The 15,172-nt window shown below is 41.8% G+C and overlaps 1 protein-coding gene across 5 annotated transcripts in view; it reads left to right on the top strand.

Moving 5' to 3' along the window:
- The window catches only part of Mon2 (MON2 regulator of endosome-to-Golgi trafficking), an 84,821-nt gene that overhangs the window by 47,095 nt on the left and 22,554 nt on the right, over positions 1–15,172 (top strand). For all 5 annotated transcript variants that reach the window (XM_021173736.2, XM_029482364.2, XM_021173735.2 and 2 more), the window contains exons 15-25: positions 595–707; positions 2,822–2,926; positions 3,237–3,317; positions 3,397–3,470; positions 3,554–3,644; positions 5,633–5,734; positions 6,737–6,847; positions 9,386–9,561; positions 11,637–11,799; positions 13,335–13,628; positions 14,738–14,936. In XM_021173736.2, the coding sequence (XP_021029395.1) occupies positions 595–707; positions 2,822–2,926; positions 3,237–3,317; positions 3,397–3,470; positions 3,554–3,644; positions 5,633–5,734; positions 6,737–6,847; positions 9,386–9,561; positions 11,637–11,799; positions 13,335–13,628; positions 14,738–14,936 (1,509 nt within the window). The remainder of the gene's footprint in view (positions 1–594; positions 708–2,821; positions 2,927–3,236; positions 3,318–3,396; positions 3,471–3,553; positions 3,645–5,632; positions 5,735–6,736; positions 6,848–9,385; positions 9,562–11,636; positions 11,800–13,334; positions 13,629–14,737; positions 14,937–15,172) is intronic.

Here is a 15,172-nt window from a genome sequence, read left to right as displayed (position 1 = left end):
GCAATGTTAAGTAATAATTATATGTTATAAAGATATGTGCAAAAAAAAAAAAAAAAAGATATGTGCTATAACTATGGCCTTCCTTTGTAACTATAGTACGTTGTTGGAATGATGACTACTGGTTTTCTGTTTAGCCTAGTACAACTATAATATTTCCACCACTTACATTATACTAACGGTAAAAAAAACTAATTATCTTGGCTAATACGTTGAGAACGCTAAGATTTGTTACATTTAATTTTTATATATTTCAATGTGATACCCAGATTTCACACTAAAAATTTATTTGCCTATAACTAGAAAAGAACACATTGATTCATGTTTAAAATACTTCATGTGTTCTAGTTCTGTTTTGCTCATAAAACGTGCTACTAGCATTTTATAATTACAACTTACATGGAAGATTCCTTCACGTTTGCTTCTGTTGCGTTTTGCACCTAGGCGTCAGGTGTTCACATACATCTGAATGGCAGTGCTGCTGTTTAATTGGAAGGGCTGAACTGAACTTTATTCCGATTAATCTTTTACAATATAATAGTACCTTGGCAGAAACGTGAGCTCTATTATGCACTGAGGCTTTCTGTTGTGTTCTAGCATATTCTATCCAGGGCCAAAGTGTTATGATGATCAGCCCGTCCAGCGAGTCTCACCAGCAAGTTGTGGCCGTGGGTCAGCCTCTTGCAGTGCAGCCTCAAGGAACAGTGATGGTAATTTGACTAGGGTTGGGGTTATTGTGGTTACCAGTTAGTGGTCAAGGGCCTCTGTTGTGCTCCAGTTTTGTACTTTCCAAATGGTATTACTTTCTGAGTTTCCTTTTCCTGAACATAGTAATTATTTATTTTCTTGACATGATTATAGCCAGTATACTAATTTAACTTTCTTTGTGCATGCATGTGTGTGTGCCCATTGCTATGTATGTAAGCACATGTGTAGCAGCAAGTGTGCGTATATGTTTGTGTATGAGACCAGAGGTCTTCCTCTGCTGCTTCACATTATCTGCTGATGCACGGTTTCTAACTCACTGAATCTAGAGCCTCCTGCTAGTCTAGGTGGCCCATCTCCATCTCCAGCTGCTGGGGTTATAGATGAGTCACCGTGCTCTCCCAGCATTAACATGGATTATGGGGTTCTGAACTTCAACCCTCACACCTATGTGGCTTTGGCATCCAGCTGGTGGGTAAACTGAGGCAGGCAGTTGTTGGGGGTCAGTGCTTAGAGCCGCTGATGGCAGTGGATTCAGATACCTACAGGGGCTGATCGCAATGACAGCCTGCGAGTAGAGAAGTTATTCAGCAGACTTTTCTCTGAAGGAACAGTGGAACAGTGGATGAAACAAAAGGCAGAGTCCAGTAACTTCATACACTCAAATATTTACATACACGCATGCAGACAGACAGACAGACAGATATATTCACATTCACACATTGAATAGTTAGAAGAAAGCTCCAGCAAGCAGTACATATATCCACCCAGTTGGTGGATGGAGCAAGCTGCAGCACACACCCACACAAGCTTTCGATATATGCACACATACACATAGGCGATGAATGGAGGGAACAGTGTTCCAGCTCTCCACTCTGGTCTTTCTTCCATAGTTTGTCCATCCCAGCAAGATCTTTGAAGCAGTATAGAATCCCAGTGCGGTCACATTTTGGTTTTCTTCTGGTAAATGATTGTGAAAACACAGTGTGTCCCCTGCACCTTTACAAGAAATAAAGTTAAAGTAGTGACAGGTAACGAAAACAAATTATTCCCCAAACCCAGGTAAACCCACGTATATTCATAGCTCAGCGACTTGTTATATATTAACAAAGTGTAAGCCAGCAAGGGGGTTTTCTCAGCCAGGTTCTCTTACTGGCAGGCAGCAATTTGCGGTTACAAAGAAAGGAGTAATTATTTTATTATGTATCTTTAAAAGTAGTCTTGTAAAATCCTTGAGTCACAGATCTAAACCTTTATATAAAAATCAGTCATATCCACCTTAAATCCTCAGAATGCATATCTATTCATCAGCTTATCTTAAGTCATATCAGGAAACTGAGGGCAATCATGGGTACAGGAAGCTAATCACCACCAGTCCAGCCTCAGTGAGGGTCGGGTCGCCAGTGCTGCCAGTGCTGCCAGTGTTCTCGCCCCTGACTACAAAAGGTCCCTAGGCTAAGTAATAAGACTGCGCCTTTCTGAACTTGATATGGTTCCCTAAGATTTTCTACATCAGAGCCAGTAAGTAGCAAAAACATTTCAACCTAGCTTCACTAACAACTGTATTTTTCCAAATGTCTTCTAAAGGCAGTAGGCATTGCTGACAATCTAAGTATCTAAGTTCTTCTCTAGCGTGGTGATTGAATCATTAACCTGCCCCAGCCGCAGTGCCTGAGAGAGATCAAGCATTAGTACTGTGAGCGCCAGAGGCACGGCCCAGTGAGGGGCTGGAAGTCCCTTTCGAGTCTTCATACATTTCTTAGATTAGGAGGGATGTGAAGGCAGCAAGCAGAGCAGAACTGCATAACAGCATCAAGTCCTCAGGACACTGGTCCTCGGGCTGTGCCACACTGAGGCTCACCTGTGTGGCTATGGTAACAGGTGGGCTGCGTTTCATGAGTTCTAAAGCCATTTGGCAATGTGGCAAACAGTTTCCTCAGCAAACTGTCACTCCAGCTATAGTAACACAACTTTGTGTTTTATAAAACCACCCAAACTTCTTTTCCTAGTATTCTTGGTTTCCATTTAAGACAGTCTTTGAATGCATTCCTGCTGATCTGTAAGCTGTTAACTTTTAAGAATCTATAGCAGTTGCTACATCTGTTTCTTTTCAACATAGCTGACTTCCAAAAATATCCAGTGCATGCGGACTCTGCTGAACTTGGCCCACTGTCACGGCGCTGTTCTCGGAACATCGTGGCAACTTGTCTTGGCAACTCTTCAGGTATATCTGCTGCAGTGTTGGATTCTAGATGTATGGCTGCTAACAGTTAAGCAATGCCTGCTGGCCCTTTAGGAAGGCCTAAGAGATAGTATGAGGCAGATACGTGACAAGAAGTAAGCAAGTGTTGGCAATGCATCAGGAAGCAATGGACTCTGCGCACAGTGTCATAGACTCTACTGCTCATGCTATCATTATTTCATGTGAATGCTGCTAATTATTAGGATATTACTGTGTTTAGTTTTCATTGTGAGCTATTACCATTGATTTTAGTTATTAAAACTTTTATGGTTTTATCTTGTTTTGATTTTAGCATCTTGTGTGGATTCTGGGACTAAAGCCTAGTAGTGGTGGTGCCTTGAAGCCTGGCAGAGCAGTGGAAGGGCCCAGCACAGTAAGTGGCAGCCCCTGTGGTTGGTGGGGGCTTCCTGAAATGTCACGCACACTCTACACTGACGTCCCCCTTCTTCTAGGTTCTGACAACAGCGGTGATGACAGACTTGCCGGTGATCTCCAACATCCTTTCTAGACTGTTTGAAAGCTCACAGTAAGACCCTGTTGTAAACTGACAGCTACACTGTTTTGAGCTGTATATTTGAGATGAAATTGTCTTTTTCATTTTCATTTTAGGTATCTTGATGACGTATCTTTGCATCATTTAATAAATGCACTTTGTTCCTTATCTCTAGAAGCAATGGATATGGCCTATGGAAATAATAAGGTGTGGTAATCTACATTTCTTTTTAGTTATACAAGGTATAAAAGTCACCCTAGTGTTTGACTGGTAGGGCTGGGGCTTTGGTTGCAGTGGCCTGTCAGATGTTTAGCAGGAGTAAAGACGGCACGATGTAGCTGCTGATTGTCCATGTGTGTAGTGGGCTTAAAGTTATGTCCCTTCTTTCTTATATGCAACACAGCTTTTATACGGAGCTGTCACAAACTATCTTGACAGTGCTTGCCAGGACCACTTACGATGCAGGAAACACAAGACTGCAGTTAGGACGTGGGCTGTAGATTTTGGTGGTGGCTTTGCCCTCATTGGAGTGGAAAATCAGAAACTAATTGTTTCTTCTGAAGATAATGATTCTCCTCATCTTAAGATTAAACATTTTTATTGTCTACTAATTGAGTAAATAGAACAGGACTCTGTCCTTCCTGCTAGGTAAGGATAGACTAGGACTTCTGCATATTAGCATTCAAGAACATTTCTTTCTGTACTCAGAATATTTTCTATTAAATTTGTAAAGCACAGAAAAAATTGAACTTAACCATATTTTAGAAATTGCTATTTGAAATGGAATGTTTGAGGCTAACAGCATTGAGTGGTAAAGCACTTGCCAACGTTGTAGGAGGTCTTGGGTTTGATTCAATCACAGCAAAAATATATACAGAAAAAAAAATTGTTAGGTGAGAGAGCAACTCACAGTGCTTGTCTGATTGTCCTGAGGTCCTAGCTCTATATAAAAATGGAATGGAACCCTTTATACCTGTGTCTGTGTGTGTGTGTGTGTGTGTGCGCGCGCGCGCGCGCGCGCGCGCGCGCGCATGTGCACAGGCCCTATGCCCTTGCAGGCCAGGAGATGTAAGATCCCCTGGAATTATAGGTAGTATAAGCCACCAGTGTGGGCTCTCGGAACTACACTTCAATCCTCTGCAGGAGCAACCAGCACTCTTAACCAATGAGCCATCCCTCTAGCCCCCTCTACATTTAAAAATAACTCTTAACCAGTGAGCCATCTCTCTAGCCCCCTCTACATTTAAAAATTAGCACAGTCTGATCACTTCCAAATATGAAGACAAGCCAGTGGCACATGCCTTTAATTCTAGCACTCAGGAGGCAGAGGCAGGTTCAAGGCCAGCCTGCTCTACAGAGTGAGTTCCAGGACAGCCAGGGATACACAGAGAAACCCTGTCTTGTCTTGAAAAAACAAACAAACAAAAAAAGTTGTTAAAATATCTTCTCTAAAAAATCTTCAGGTATGAATGCAGAACATGTATATGTTGTTTGAAATGCTACAGATCATTATGATGTCCACCTCATTAAATGAGGAGGACAGAGAAGTGCTGACCCTAGGGAGCCATTCCTCGGGGAGACTGACTTTCTGACACAATCTAATTGTATAGTAATATCTCCATTTTATACACAAAAATTTCACTAGATACTGTAATTTATGTAAGTTATGTAGCTATTCAGTGGTCTAGCCAAGATGAGATACCAGGCGGTTTGTAGGCATCAGTCTTAAACTTGTACCTTATTTACCCATAAATAGCAATTTTCTACCCCAACCCTCAGGGCATCTATAGATTAGACCATGCCACACTTGTCTTGAATCCCTAGTGTAACCTGCATTAGGAAAGGAAAAGATACTATTAAACATTCCCATGTTGCAAATGTTTTCTTTTTAAAAATTTTTATTTTCAACACCATAAAAATATTAAGAATGCAGAATTTTTTAAAAAAACGTAGATTTGTAGGTCTCTAAGATCTGTAACTTAGTCACTTCTCTGCCAGTACACTTTGGTGGTAACTTTAGGAGTTGATTTAGAGTGTCAGAAAGATTTGTCTCATGATAACAGGGTCTACTGTATTTCCTGCTAACTTTACATGCACAAACTAATCACAATTGAATCACTGTTGTGTTGTATTTTATTATTAGTCATCACAGAATTCTCTTCAATGTATCAAAGTGTAATATGCTTCCTCCTTAGGAACCGTCTCTATTTGCTGTTGCCAAACTATTAGAAACTGGCCTGGTTAATATGCACAGGATAGAGATTTTATGGAGACCTCTGACTGGCCATCTACTTGAGGTGAAGTGTCTTGCTTAAATACTATCATTGTTTACTGATAAAATCATGTCCATTGATCTTATGATCCAACATAATGACATATTAGCTGACCCCCTTCCTCACGCAGTGTATTTTTTCAGAGGACTATAGTTGTGCTGTGCTTAGCTTGGGGAAGGGTGAATCTTGTAAACAATGGGTAAGTGTTTACCTTGTAAAATGGCAGTGCTGTCAGGTGTGTGTTAGCGTCTGCTTCCTTACATCACAGTCTCTTGCTCCACTCCAGGGAGTTCTGAAGTTTTGAAGCAATTTGGGATGAGAGTGAGTTACAAATAACTTGTTCACAAGTTTGCTGCTGTGGAGGTAGCAGGAGAGGAGAGAGCTGTTGGGCTGACACTAGGTCACAGACAGTGAGTGAGGATCTGGTGGAGAGACACGCCCAGATAGTGAGCTGGCGCTTACCTCCAGCGGCTTGTGTGTGCTGGGGACCATGATCATTTCATGTCACCTTCGAGGCCTGAGAACGATACTGCCCTTCTTCCTAAGACTTTACTCATTTTATTGGGATTAAATTTACTAAGGAAGGATGTTACTAACATATGAGACTGTTTTATGGCTTAGCCGGCTTGGGTGAGACTGAACTGAGCATAGTGCTGTGTAAACTGAGCTTGCCTTAGCGAGGGCCGAGCCCTCGGGCCAATGGGAACGAGGAACAGCTGACACCCTTAGGGTCAGCTCACTGCGCTCTCACACCTCTCTCCTTCCTTTCCTGTGACTTGTTCTGGTTTCATCTTGTCTTTGTTTTTTCTCTCTTGCTTCCCTTGCCTTTATTCAGAAGGTAAGCGCACAGAAAATAATTAGGTATAATTTTTCTTTTACTCTTTACTGAATACATGATATTTTTATGTTATAAAAACGTAACAAAAGCTGCAATACCCTTTTGTTTTTTCTGTTCTCGGGTTAATGTGTATTTCTCACCTCACGTGTGTACTTGAACGTAAGCTTACCCAGCGTGTGTCTCTTCAGGTCTGCCAGCATCCAAACTCTCGGATGCGAGAGTGGGGAGCCGAAGCTTTGACGGCACTCATTAGAGCGGGGCTGACGTTTAGCCACGAGCCTCCCCTTTCACAGAACCAGGTAAAAGTGCTGTCTGCAGGCCACTGCAGGGGCAGTTTTATGTTAGTGTCACCTCGTGACACTCTAGCATAGCCTTGCTTTCGTGAGACTGTCTTAATGTAGCACAGGCAGGCCTTAGTTTATAGCCAAGGATGACCGTGAATTCTTGGGCCTCCTGCCCTCCCCTTCCAAGTGCTGGGATTTTAGGATGTATGCTCCAAGCCAATATCTAAAACAGAATCCTTAAACTTAATACTCTATTTTACATGTCGGTTACGGATCACTCAGAGTTTTATGGCGGTCTTCATAAAAGAGTCTAGATGATGCTGAATTAAGTTACTGCAGCTCTGGGCCTCCCTCTCACGACCCAGGGACAAAGCATGTGTTGCAGCAGCAAGCACGTGAAGTTGGGGTCACACTGCACGTCTTCCTCTACCATGACTCAGTTTACTTTCTGTAGATCAGGCTGGCCTTGAACTCACAGCTTCTGCCTCCCGAGCACTTGCTTGGATAAAAGGCGCGCACCACCAGGCAGGGCTTGCTTCACTCTTGAGACAATCTCTCAGTGAATCTGGAGCTCCCCAAAGCAGCGGGACTGCTCCACCCACAGGCTGCAGTGAGCACCGGGGCTGAGGGTGGTTGCTGTGCCGCCTGCCTTCTTATGTAGGTCTGGACTCCATGCTCAGGCTTACTCGGCAAGGCCCCAGCTCCAATAAAAGAGATTTCATCCATAAATCTTTTTGTCACTTTATACTGGCAGAATTTTTGCCATTCACACGAATTTTACAGTGGAGTGTTTGTTTTTAAGTTCACTGAAGTTTCAGGGTTTCAACACTGAGTAAACTTGAGTATCTGTCGGCCATCACCAGTCCCCTTACCATCTCATTGTCTGGTAGCTGTATTCTACACATGACTTCAGCACACCATTGTTGACTGTCACCTTTAGAACAGGACAGGGTGGCTGGCAGGACAGAGAGACCTCTGCTCTTGTGGAGCTTGCTTCTTAGTGATTTCCTTTTCCTCCGCTATAGCTTAAAGGGCTTGTTTTGCTTGTTTCTTCTTCTTCTTCTTCTTTTTTTGTTTTTTGTTTTCTTGTTTGTTTGTTTGTTTCCACCCTAACACTCAGGACACCCACTGCTCTTGATGTTTAAAGATAGGGTCTTGCCGGGCGTGGTGGCGCACGCCTTTAATCCCAGCACTCGGGAGGCAGAGGCAGGCGGATTTCTGAGTTCGAGGCCAGCCTGGTCTACAGAGTGAGTTCCAGGACAGCCAGGGCTATACAGAGAAACCCTGTCTCGAAAAACCAAAAAAAAAAAAAAAAAAAAAAAAAAAAAGATAGGGTCTTTCTGTAGAATCCTGGCTGGCTTCAGACTTTCAGTCCTCCTGCCTTTGCCTCCTGAGTACTGAAACTGTGAATATATGTCACTAAACCTGGTAGCTCTGGAGTACACCTTTAATCCCAGCACTCGGGAGGCAGAGGCAGGCGGATTTCTGAGTTCGAGGCCAGCCTGGTCTACAAAGTGAGTTCCAGGACAGCCAGGGCTATACAGAGAAACTCTGTCTCGAAAAAACCAAAAAAACAAAAAAAAAAAAGAAGGCTTTAAAAAAATATAAAGTCATGGCTGACAAAATGGCTCAGTGGGCAAAGGTGATTGCCGTCAATTCTGACAACCTGAGTTCAATTCCCAGGACTTACATGTCGCAAGAGAGAGCTGACTCCTGCAAGCTGTTCTCCGACTTGCACATGTATGATATGGTACACACTCATAAACACTAATCAGTAGTGATAAAGACCAATTAGACTCCTTTTCTACTTGCTTCAATATCCTCAATGTCTGATCAATATTCATTGCATGGTAAAAGCTTACTAAATATGTGTTTAGTAAGTCAGCCACAAAGAACAAAGTTTGGAGAGAAGAAAATTAAATAGTGAAGTGCTTTTAACATGTCAAAAGAGGTAACACAGAGTACTTTTTGTCTCAGCAAGTTTTGTGGCTTTTGTCATTTATGTTAATAATTGTTATTAAAGCATATCATTTCAGACTTTATAGTTAGATCTTATTGTATCATACTTGATAATTTTACATTTAAATACATGCTATACATTAATACAGTAAATGAAAGATAATACTAGATATTGGGAATTATTTTCTTTAAGTGTAGCTAAGGATATATTTCCTTTAGCAAGGTCTATGGGGAGAGGTAGCCCCACATTTCCCCTGAAATTGTACACACTGAAGGAAAGCAGACAAGTGGCAAAACTCTAAAGATCATTGCTAGAGAAATCATATTCTGTTCTTTTACTAGAAAATTTCTGTTTACTGCAGTATTGTGAATGGAGGTGAATCTGAACCTCACAGGAACAGCAGAGATGGGTGCTACACTCGGTAGTCACAGCACTTGGGAAACTGAGGCACGAGATCACTTGAGCTCAAGTCCAACTGGGCAGCATAGAGAGGGCATTGCAGAAAGATGGGAGGGGGGCAGTGGCAGTTGTAATAAGGCTACCTGCCGTGTTTTGGACATCTTTGCCTAATTACCTTCTTGTTCCCTTTTTAGAGACTACAGCTGCTTTTATTGAACCCATTAAAAGAGATGTCCAATATTAACCATCCAGATATTCGACTCAAGCAATTAGAATGTGTGTTGCAGATTCTGCAAAGCCAGGGAGACAGTCTTGGGCCTGGGTGGCCGTTAGTTCTTGGAGTCATGGGAGCAATCAGAAATGATCAAGGGTAAGTGTTTAAAATGGATACGCAACGTGTAAGAGGTCAGAGGGTGCCATCCTGATGGCCTGCAGTGAGAATTTTTATCTCTGCCCTGCTGCTCATGCCCTAGCTCTCCCTGTCACAGTGCTTCATAACCTACCCAGGCAGTTCTGGGAACTCGCAAGTATTGTTTTGCTTTTAAAGGGATAGAAGATTTGCTGTTTCGTGCCATTTATATTAGAATATAAGATCTTATTATAAGATAAATAACTTAACATTTTATAATGTATTAAGGACTCCATATATTAGGAAATTCTTAAGAAATTGCTTTAAAATGACTATTTATTTGTTTCTTAAACATTTATTCTGTGCTTACTGTGTTCCCAGAACTGAGCTTGTGGGCTGTTCTGAGTACACAAATAAATGGCCACTCCCCTAGAAGGAGAATACAGGGAAGAGAGCACTTTACTGTAAGCCAGGCAAAGCCCCAGTGGAGGGGGTGGAGCCACAGCATACGGCATCCTGTGTGTCTAAAGGCTATTTGCATTTACTTTGAGTATGCCTGAGAGGCAAGTGAGGAGTTTACACGGGAGAGTTGTAGTCAGATGTGCATTTGACAGAGTCCACTGTGACAAGGGCACGGAGAGAGAGCAGCAAGTGTGGGCGGACTGACAGGTGCTTCCTAGAAGTGACAGGTGTTTGAGGTATGTAACAGATTGACTGGGGACAAAGGGAGAAGTGCAGTCTAGAATGATCCTCACACTTAGGGCATAGGTAAATAGTCAAATCCCATTAAATAAATAGGGATACAGAAGGAAGAGCACAGTAGAATGGGATGTGGGATTTTACTTAGCTTAGGGTAGAACATCAGTGAAGAAATTAAACAGGTCCTGGGTATTCGTGTCTGAGATCACACTGTCACACACACTCTAGCGACAGGGGCACTGCAGTGTTATGTTAAAACTACAGAGACAATTAATGATAGTATTAGAGAAATTAAATGTTTAAGTATTTGTAATAGTAAATGTCCTTATAGTCCAACACTCTGAGATTATTAAAGTAAAAAAGACCAGTGTGCGTCAAGTTGAAGCTGACTTTCTTAACTCACAGCACAGAGTAGAATGTGTGCAGTAAAGTGGCAGGAGTCCATGTGCATCCAGTGCTGAGAAACTCTGGAACATTGAAGGCTCCATTATTTACGTTACTTACCATTTGTTCCAGGTGACCTTCACTGGCTATGATAAACACCATGGCCTAAAGAAACTTGAGTTACTGGGCTTACACGTCACAGTCAGAGTCCACCATGAAGAGAAGCCAAGGCAGGAACTGCCCCAGAACCCATGGGGACACTGCTTACTGGCCTGCTGTCCATAGACTGCTGAGTAGGCTTTCTCTTACAGCCCAGGACCACCTGTCCAGGGGTGACACAGGCCATAGTGCAAAGGGTCCCGCCCGCATCAGTCACCTGCAGGCCAGCTGATGGAGATAGCCCCTCAATTACAGTTCTCTCCTGAGATGACTCTAGTCTGTAGGGTGGACTAAAGAACTAGCCAGAATACCACCGAACTTTTTCTCCAAGACCATCTACCTCTTGTGAACGTTATACTGTACTTTTCTCACAGGACAGATCTGTAATTGTGCTTAGGTACTTTTAAGAGGTACTGTGTAGATATTAAAAACAGCCGTAGCAGAGGCACTTACCCTCGGCTACTGAGTAAGCACACTTGTGCATGCACTGGGCCACAGAAGACAGCTTTGGTGCATGAGGGAGAAAGGGGCTGTGGCAGCCTCCCCTCAGTGCGCTGTCGCAGGGGTCCTGGGTCGGGTCGTTGGTTGGTGCTCAGTGCTAACACTGATTTCCCCGTCTCTGCTTCCCAAATGCCGGGATTGAATCTAATCTTATTTGTTAATCTCATCAAGGTCCCTTTACTCTTGTGTATTTGAGAAAGCATAAGTAATTATGTGGCTGTTGAGGTACTGTGCAACCAGGGAGGGCATCCCTGTTAAAATTCTAAAATAAAAGTTTGCTGGGTTCAGATTATTGTAAAGTTTTCCCACCCCCTTTCTTTTCTGTTCACATTTCCCGTTTCTTTTGTTTTCAGAGAATCATTAATAAGAACTGCCTTTCAGTGTCTTCAGTTGGTTGTGACAGACTTCCTACCCACAATGCCTTGTTCTTGCCTACAGATAGTTGTAGATGTTGCAGGTAGCTTTGGACTGCATAACCAAGAACTTAACATCAGCTTAACGTCAATAGGCTTACTGGTAAGTACTACTGCCTTGTCATGGTGAGACCCTTTTACATGACTTATGTAGTTAACAGGGAATGCTTACAAATACAGGGTAGACACTTGACAGTTTTACTGACTATTAAGTACCAAGCATATCCTCCATGAATTAGTAAATAATTTCGGAAACAGTCCATTAGTGGTGGGACATTTGAAACAATTTTGATATACTGACCTTTGAGTTTTGCTGAGTTTATGAGAGAACTTTGTGAAACAATAATAGTAAATGCATATAAAGAAAATCATGGCCTGGAGAGATGGCTTAGCAGTTAAGAGCACTTATTATTCTTCCAGAGGTCCTGAGTTCAAACCCCAGCAACCACATGGTGGCTCACAATCATCTGTAATGGGATCTGAGTCCTCTTCTGGTGTGTCTGAAAATAGTGATGGTGTATTCATATACATAAAATAAATAAATCTTATAAAAAATCATGATTGATGTAGTGTACAGATTAAGTGACCTAAAATATTACTTTTGTAACATTTTTTCATAGACTATTTAATAACAAAGCTTTATTTACTATTTGTATAGACCCATAGTCTGTCAACAAAACTGTTAGACACAGGAGACAGCATGTTGTAGTGGAAGGCTCTGTGTATCTTTAGTACTTGTGGATTCTTGAATTATGGACATTTAAATCTCATTTCACATATCTTGAATATGGAATTAGTATGTTAGCGTATTGCAAGTGTTTCATATGAATCAGATATGAGGAGAACTGCCCCCAGTGTCTGTAGTTTATCTAAGGAAATTGTTTAGATTTTCTGACCTCATGTTACAGTTGCGAGAGTGTGTAAAGCTGAAATTATGTTTCTCTCCCAAGTTAGTTAAGTAGTTTATCTAGGATCTCCTAAGTGTTTATTGTGACTCAGAAATTCCATAAAGTTGAACTTTAAATTTCTCACACAAAGTAGTTAACTTGGTATTTTTCTATGAAAACCATGGCCATGGAAGACTACTCGGTCAGACACTCCCTGCTGTCAAAGAGCAGAGCAGCTGACTGACTGTGCGCTCTAACAGCACTCAAGGCCTTCCCTCACTTCCTGTGGATGGTCACAGCGCTGTCGTCATTAACTCACATACTTCACCACCGCTGAGAATAATAGTCTGTGCTATGTGAAGATAAGAACTGGGTTTTGTATGATATTAGAAGTTATTAAGTGATACAATTATGTTGTGATGCTATTGTTTTAGTTAAGATCTTAATGTATATTGTATAGTTAAGAATTATAATGACAAAAAAGAATTATAATGCCTAGATGCTATATATATATATATATATATATATATATATATCAACACATTGAAATTAATGATTTCTTTCTACATACAGTTGAAAAGTTTTCATAATAAAAAGTACAGGACAATAAAAGTTAATGATAAGACAAAATAATTAGCCACCTTTTCTTGAAATTAGAGGCACTGATGAGGGAAATGCTTGTATTGAATCTCTTCTGAAGCTTAGAACAAAATTCGTGAATAAAATTATGTTTCTATACTTTTCTTTTTAGTGGAATATTTCAGATTATTTTTTCCAAAGAGGGGAAACGATTGAAAAAGAATTAAATAAAGAAGAGGCAGCTCAGCAGAAGCAGGCCGAGGAGAAAGGAGTGTCTCTGAACCGGCCGTTCCACCCCGCGCCGCCATTCGACTGCTTGTGGCTATGTCTCTATGCCAAGCTGGGGGAGCTTTGCGTGGACCCCCGCCCTGCCGTGAGGAAGAGCGCGGGGCAGACCCTGTTCTCCACGATCGGAGCGCACGGGACCCTGCTGCAGCACTCCACCTGGCACACCGTTATTTGGAAGGTACTGGGGACGGTGGGGCTGCTCGTTTTCCGCTTTCAGTCACATGTGTACACTTTCTAAACAGTCATTCCTAGACGTTTGTTTCTTTTACGTATGTGAGTACACTGTCACTGTCCTTAGACACACCAGAAGAGGGCATCAGATCCCATTACAGATGGTTGTGAGCCACCATGTAGTAGTTGGGAATTGAACTCAGGACCTCTGGAAGAGCAGCCAGTGCTCTTAACCACTGAGCCAACTCTCCAGCCCAAACAAATTAATTTTTAAAGATTGATTTTCATTATTTTTACTGTGTGTGTGTGTATATATGCATGTGGACGCATGAGTGTGTGTGTGTGTGTGTGTGTGTGTGTGAGAGAGAGAGAGAGAGAGAGAGAGAGAGAGAGAGAGAGAGAGAGAGAGAGAGAGGCACACAAGAGCAGAGGTTCCCACAAAAGCTAGACACTTTTATCTCCATTCACTAGTCCATTCTTTCTCCCTGAGAGGGTCACTAGTTCCTTAATGCTGCATGTAAAACCGCCACCACAGTTACCACTGCTTCAGCTTCCTGCTTTTCCTCCTCCGATTTCTCTTTCCTCTCCTATACTCTCCTGTCCTTCTTTCTCTTTTTGTGTCTGTGCTGGGTCTTGAACCCAGGACCATGTGCCTAAACTATTAGTTCATCTTGTCTGTGACATTTTCTGTTTCATAGACACATCTACTCTGTTCAGAGCTCCTCCCCCGTTTGTTCTTATTTTCCTTTGAGTGTAAAAACTCTCCAAGTTGTAGCTAAGTTTTGCTTGTTGGTTGGTTTTCCCAACATCTCATTTGGTCCTGAGGTCTGGACATCCCATGGTAATACTTTCTGCCTGGATTCTTGTCTCAGTTATAATCCCAGAGATGTTTCCACTGATAACAAGTCCTGGCTAGTGCTCTATCTGTTAATTTACTTTCTAATTCCATGAACTTAAGGATAAGTTTAAGAATACACAATTGTGTTTTTTAGTCAATTTCTCTAATTTATGTGGATTGATAAAACTGTTACATATTTTTATAACTTTTATTTTCTATTGCCATATCTTAAGCTAACTCATCAATATTTTTATATGATCTTTAAAATAAATATTTAGGTACTCTTTCATCTACTGGACCGAGTTCGAGAATCTTCTACAACTGCAGACAAAGAAAAGATTGAGTCTGGAGGTGGAAATATTTTAATTCATCACTCAAGAGACACGGCAGAGAAGCAGTGGGCTGAGACCTGGGTATTGACATTGGCTGGAGTAGCACGGATCTTCAACACCAGGAGATACTTGCTGCAGCCTCTAGGTGTGCAAATATTGTCTTTTTCTGCTTATACAACTAATCTGTGTTAAAGGAAATTTGGAACATACTTAGGAAATTCTTTGGGAATTGATATATTGTACTAGAATAGTCAGCAGTCTTAACTGTAGGCCTGACTTAGTGTGGTGTGCATGCTCATTTCATCGAGGGAAAGAACCTGCTCTGGACGCATCTTTCAGAGTCCAGTGGTGAAGAGAATACACACAAGGCTGGACTTGAGA

Source organism: Mus caroli, unplaced genomic scaffold, assembly GCF_978045245.1.
Source record: "Mus caroli unplaced genomic scaffold, Mus_caroli_1 scaffold_9, whole genome shotgun sequence".
Lineage (NCBI taxonomy): Eukaryota > Metazoa > Chordata > Mammalia > Rodentia > Muridae > Mus > Mus caroli.
Note: the sequence above shows the minus strand (reverse complement) of the source record. Positions and strands in the feature narration are given on the sequence as shown.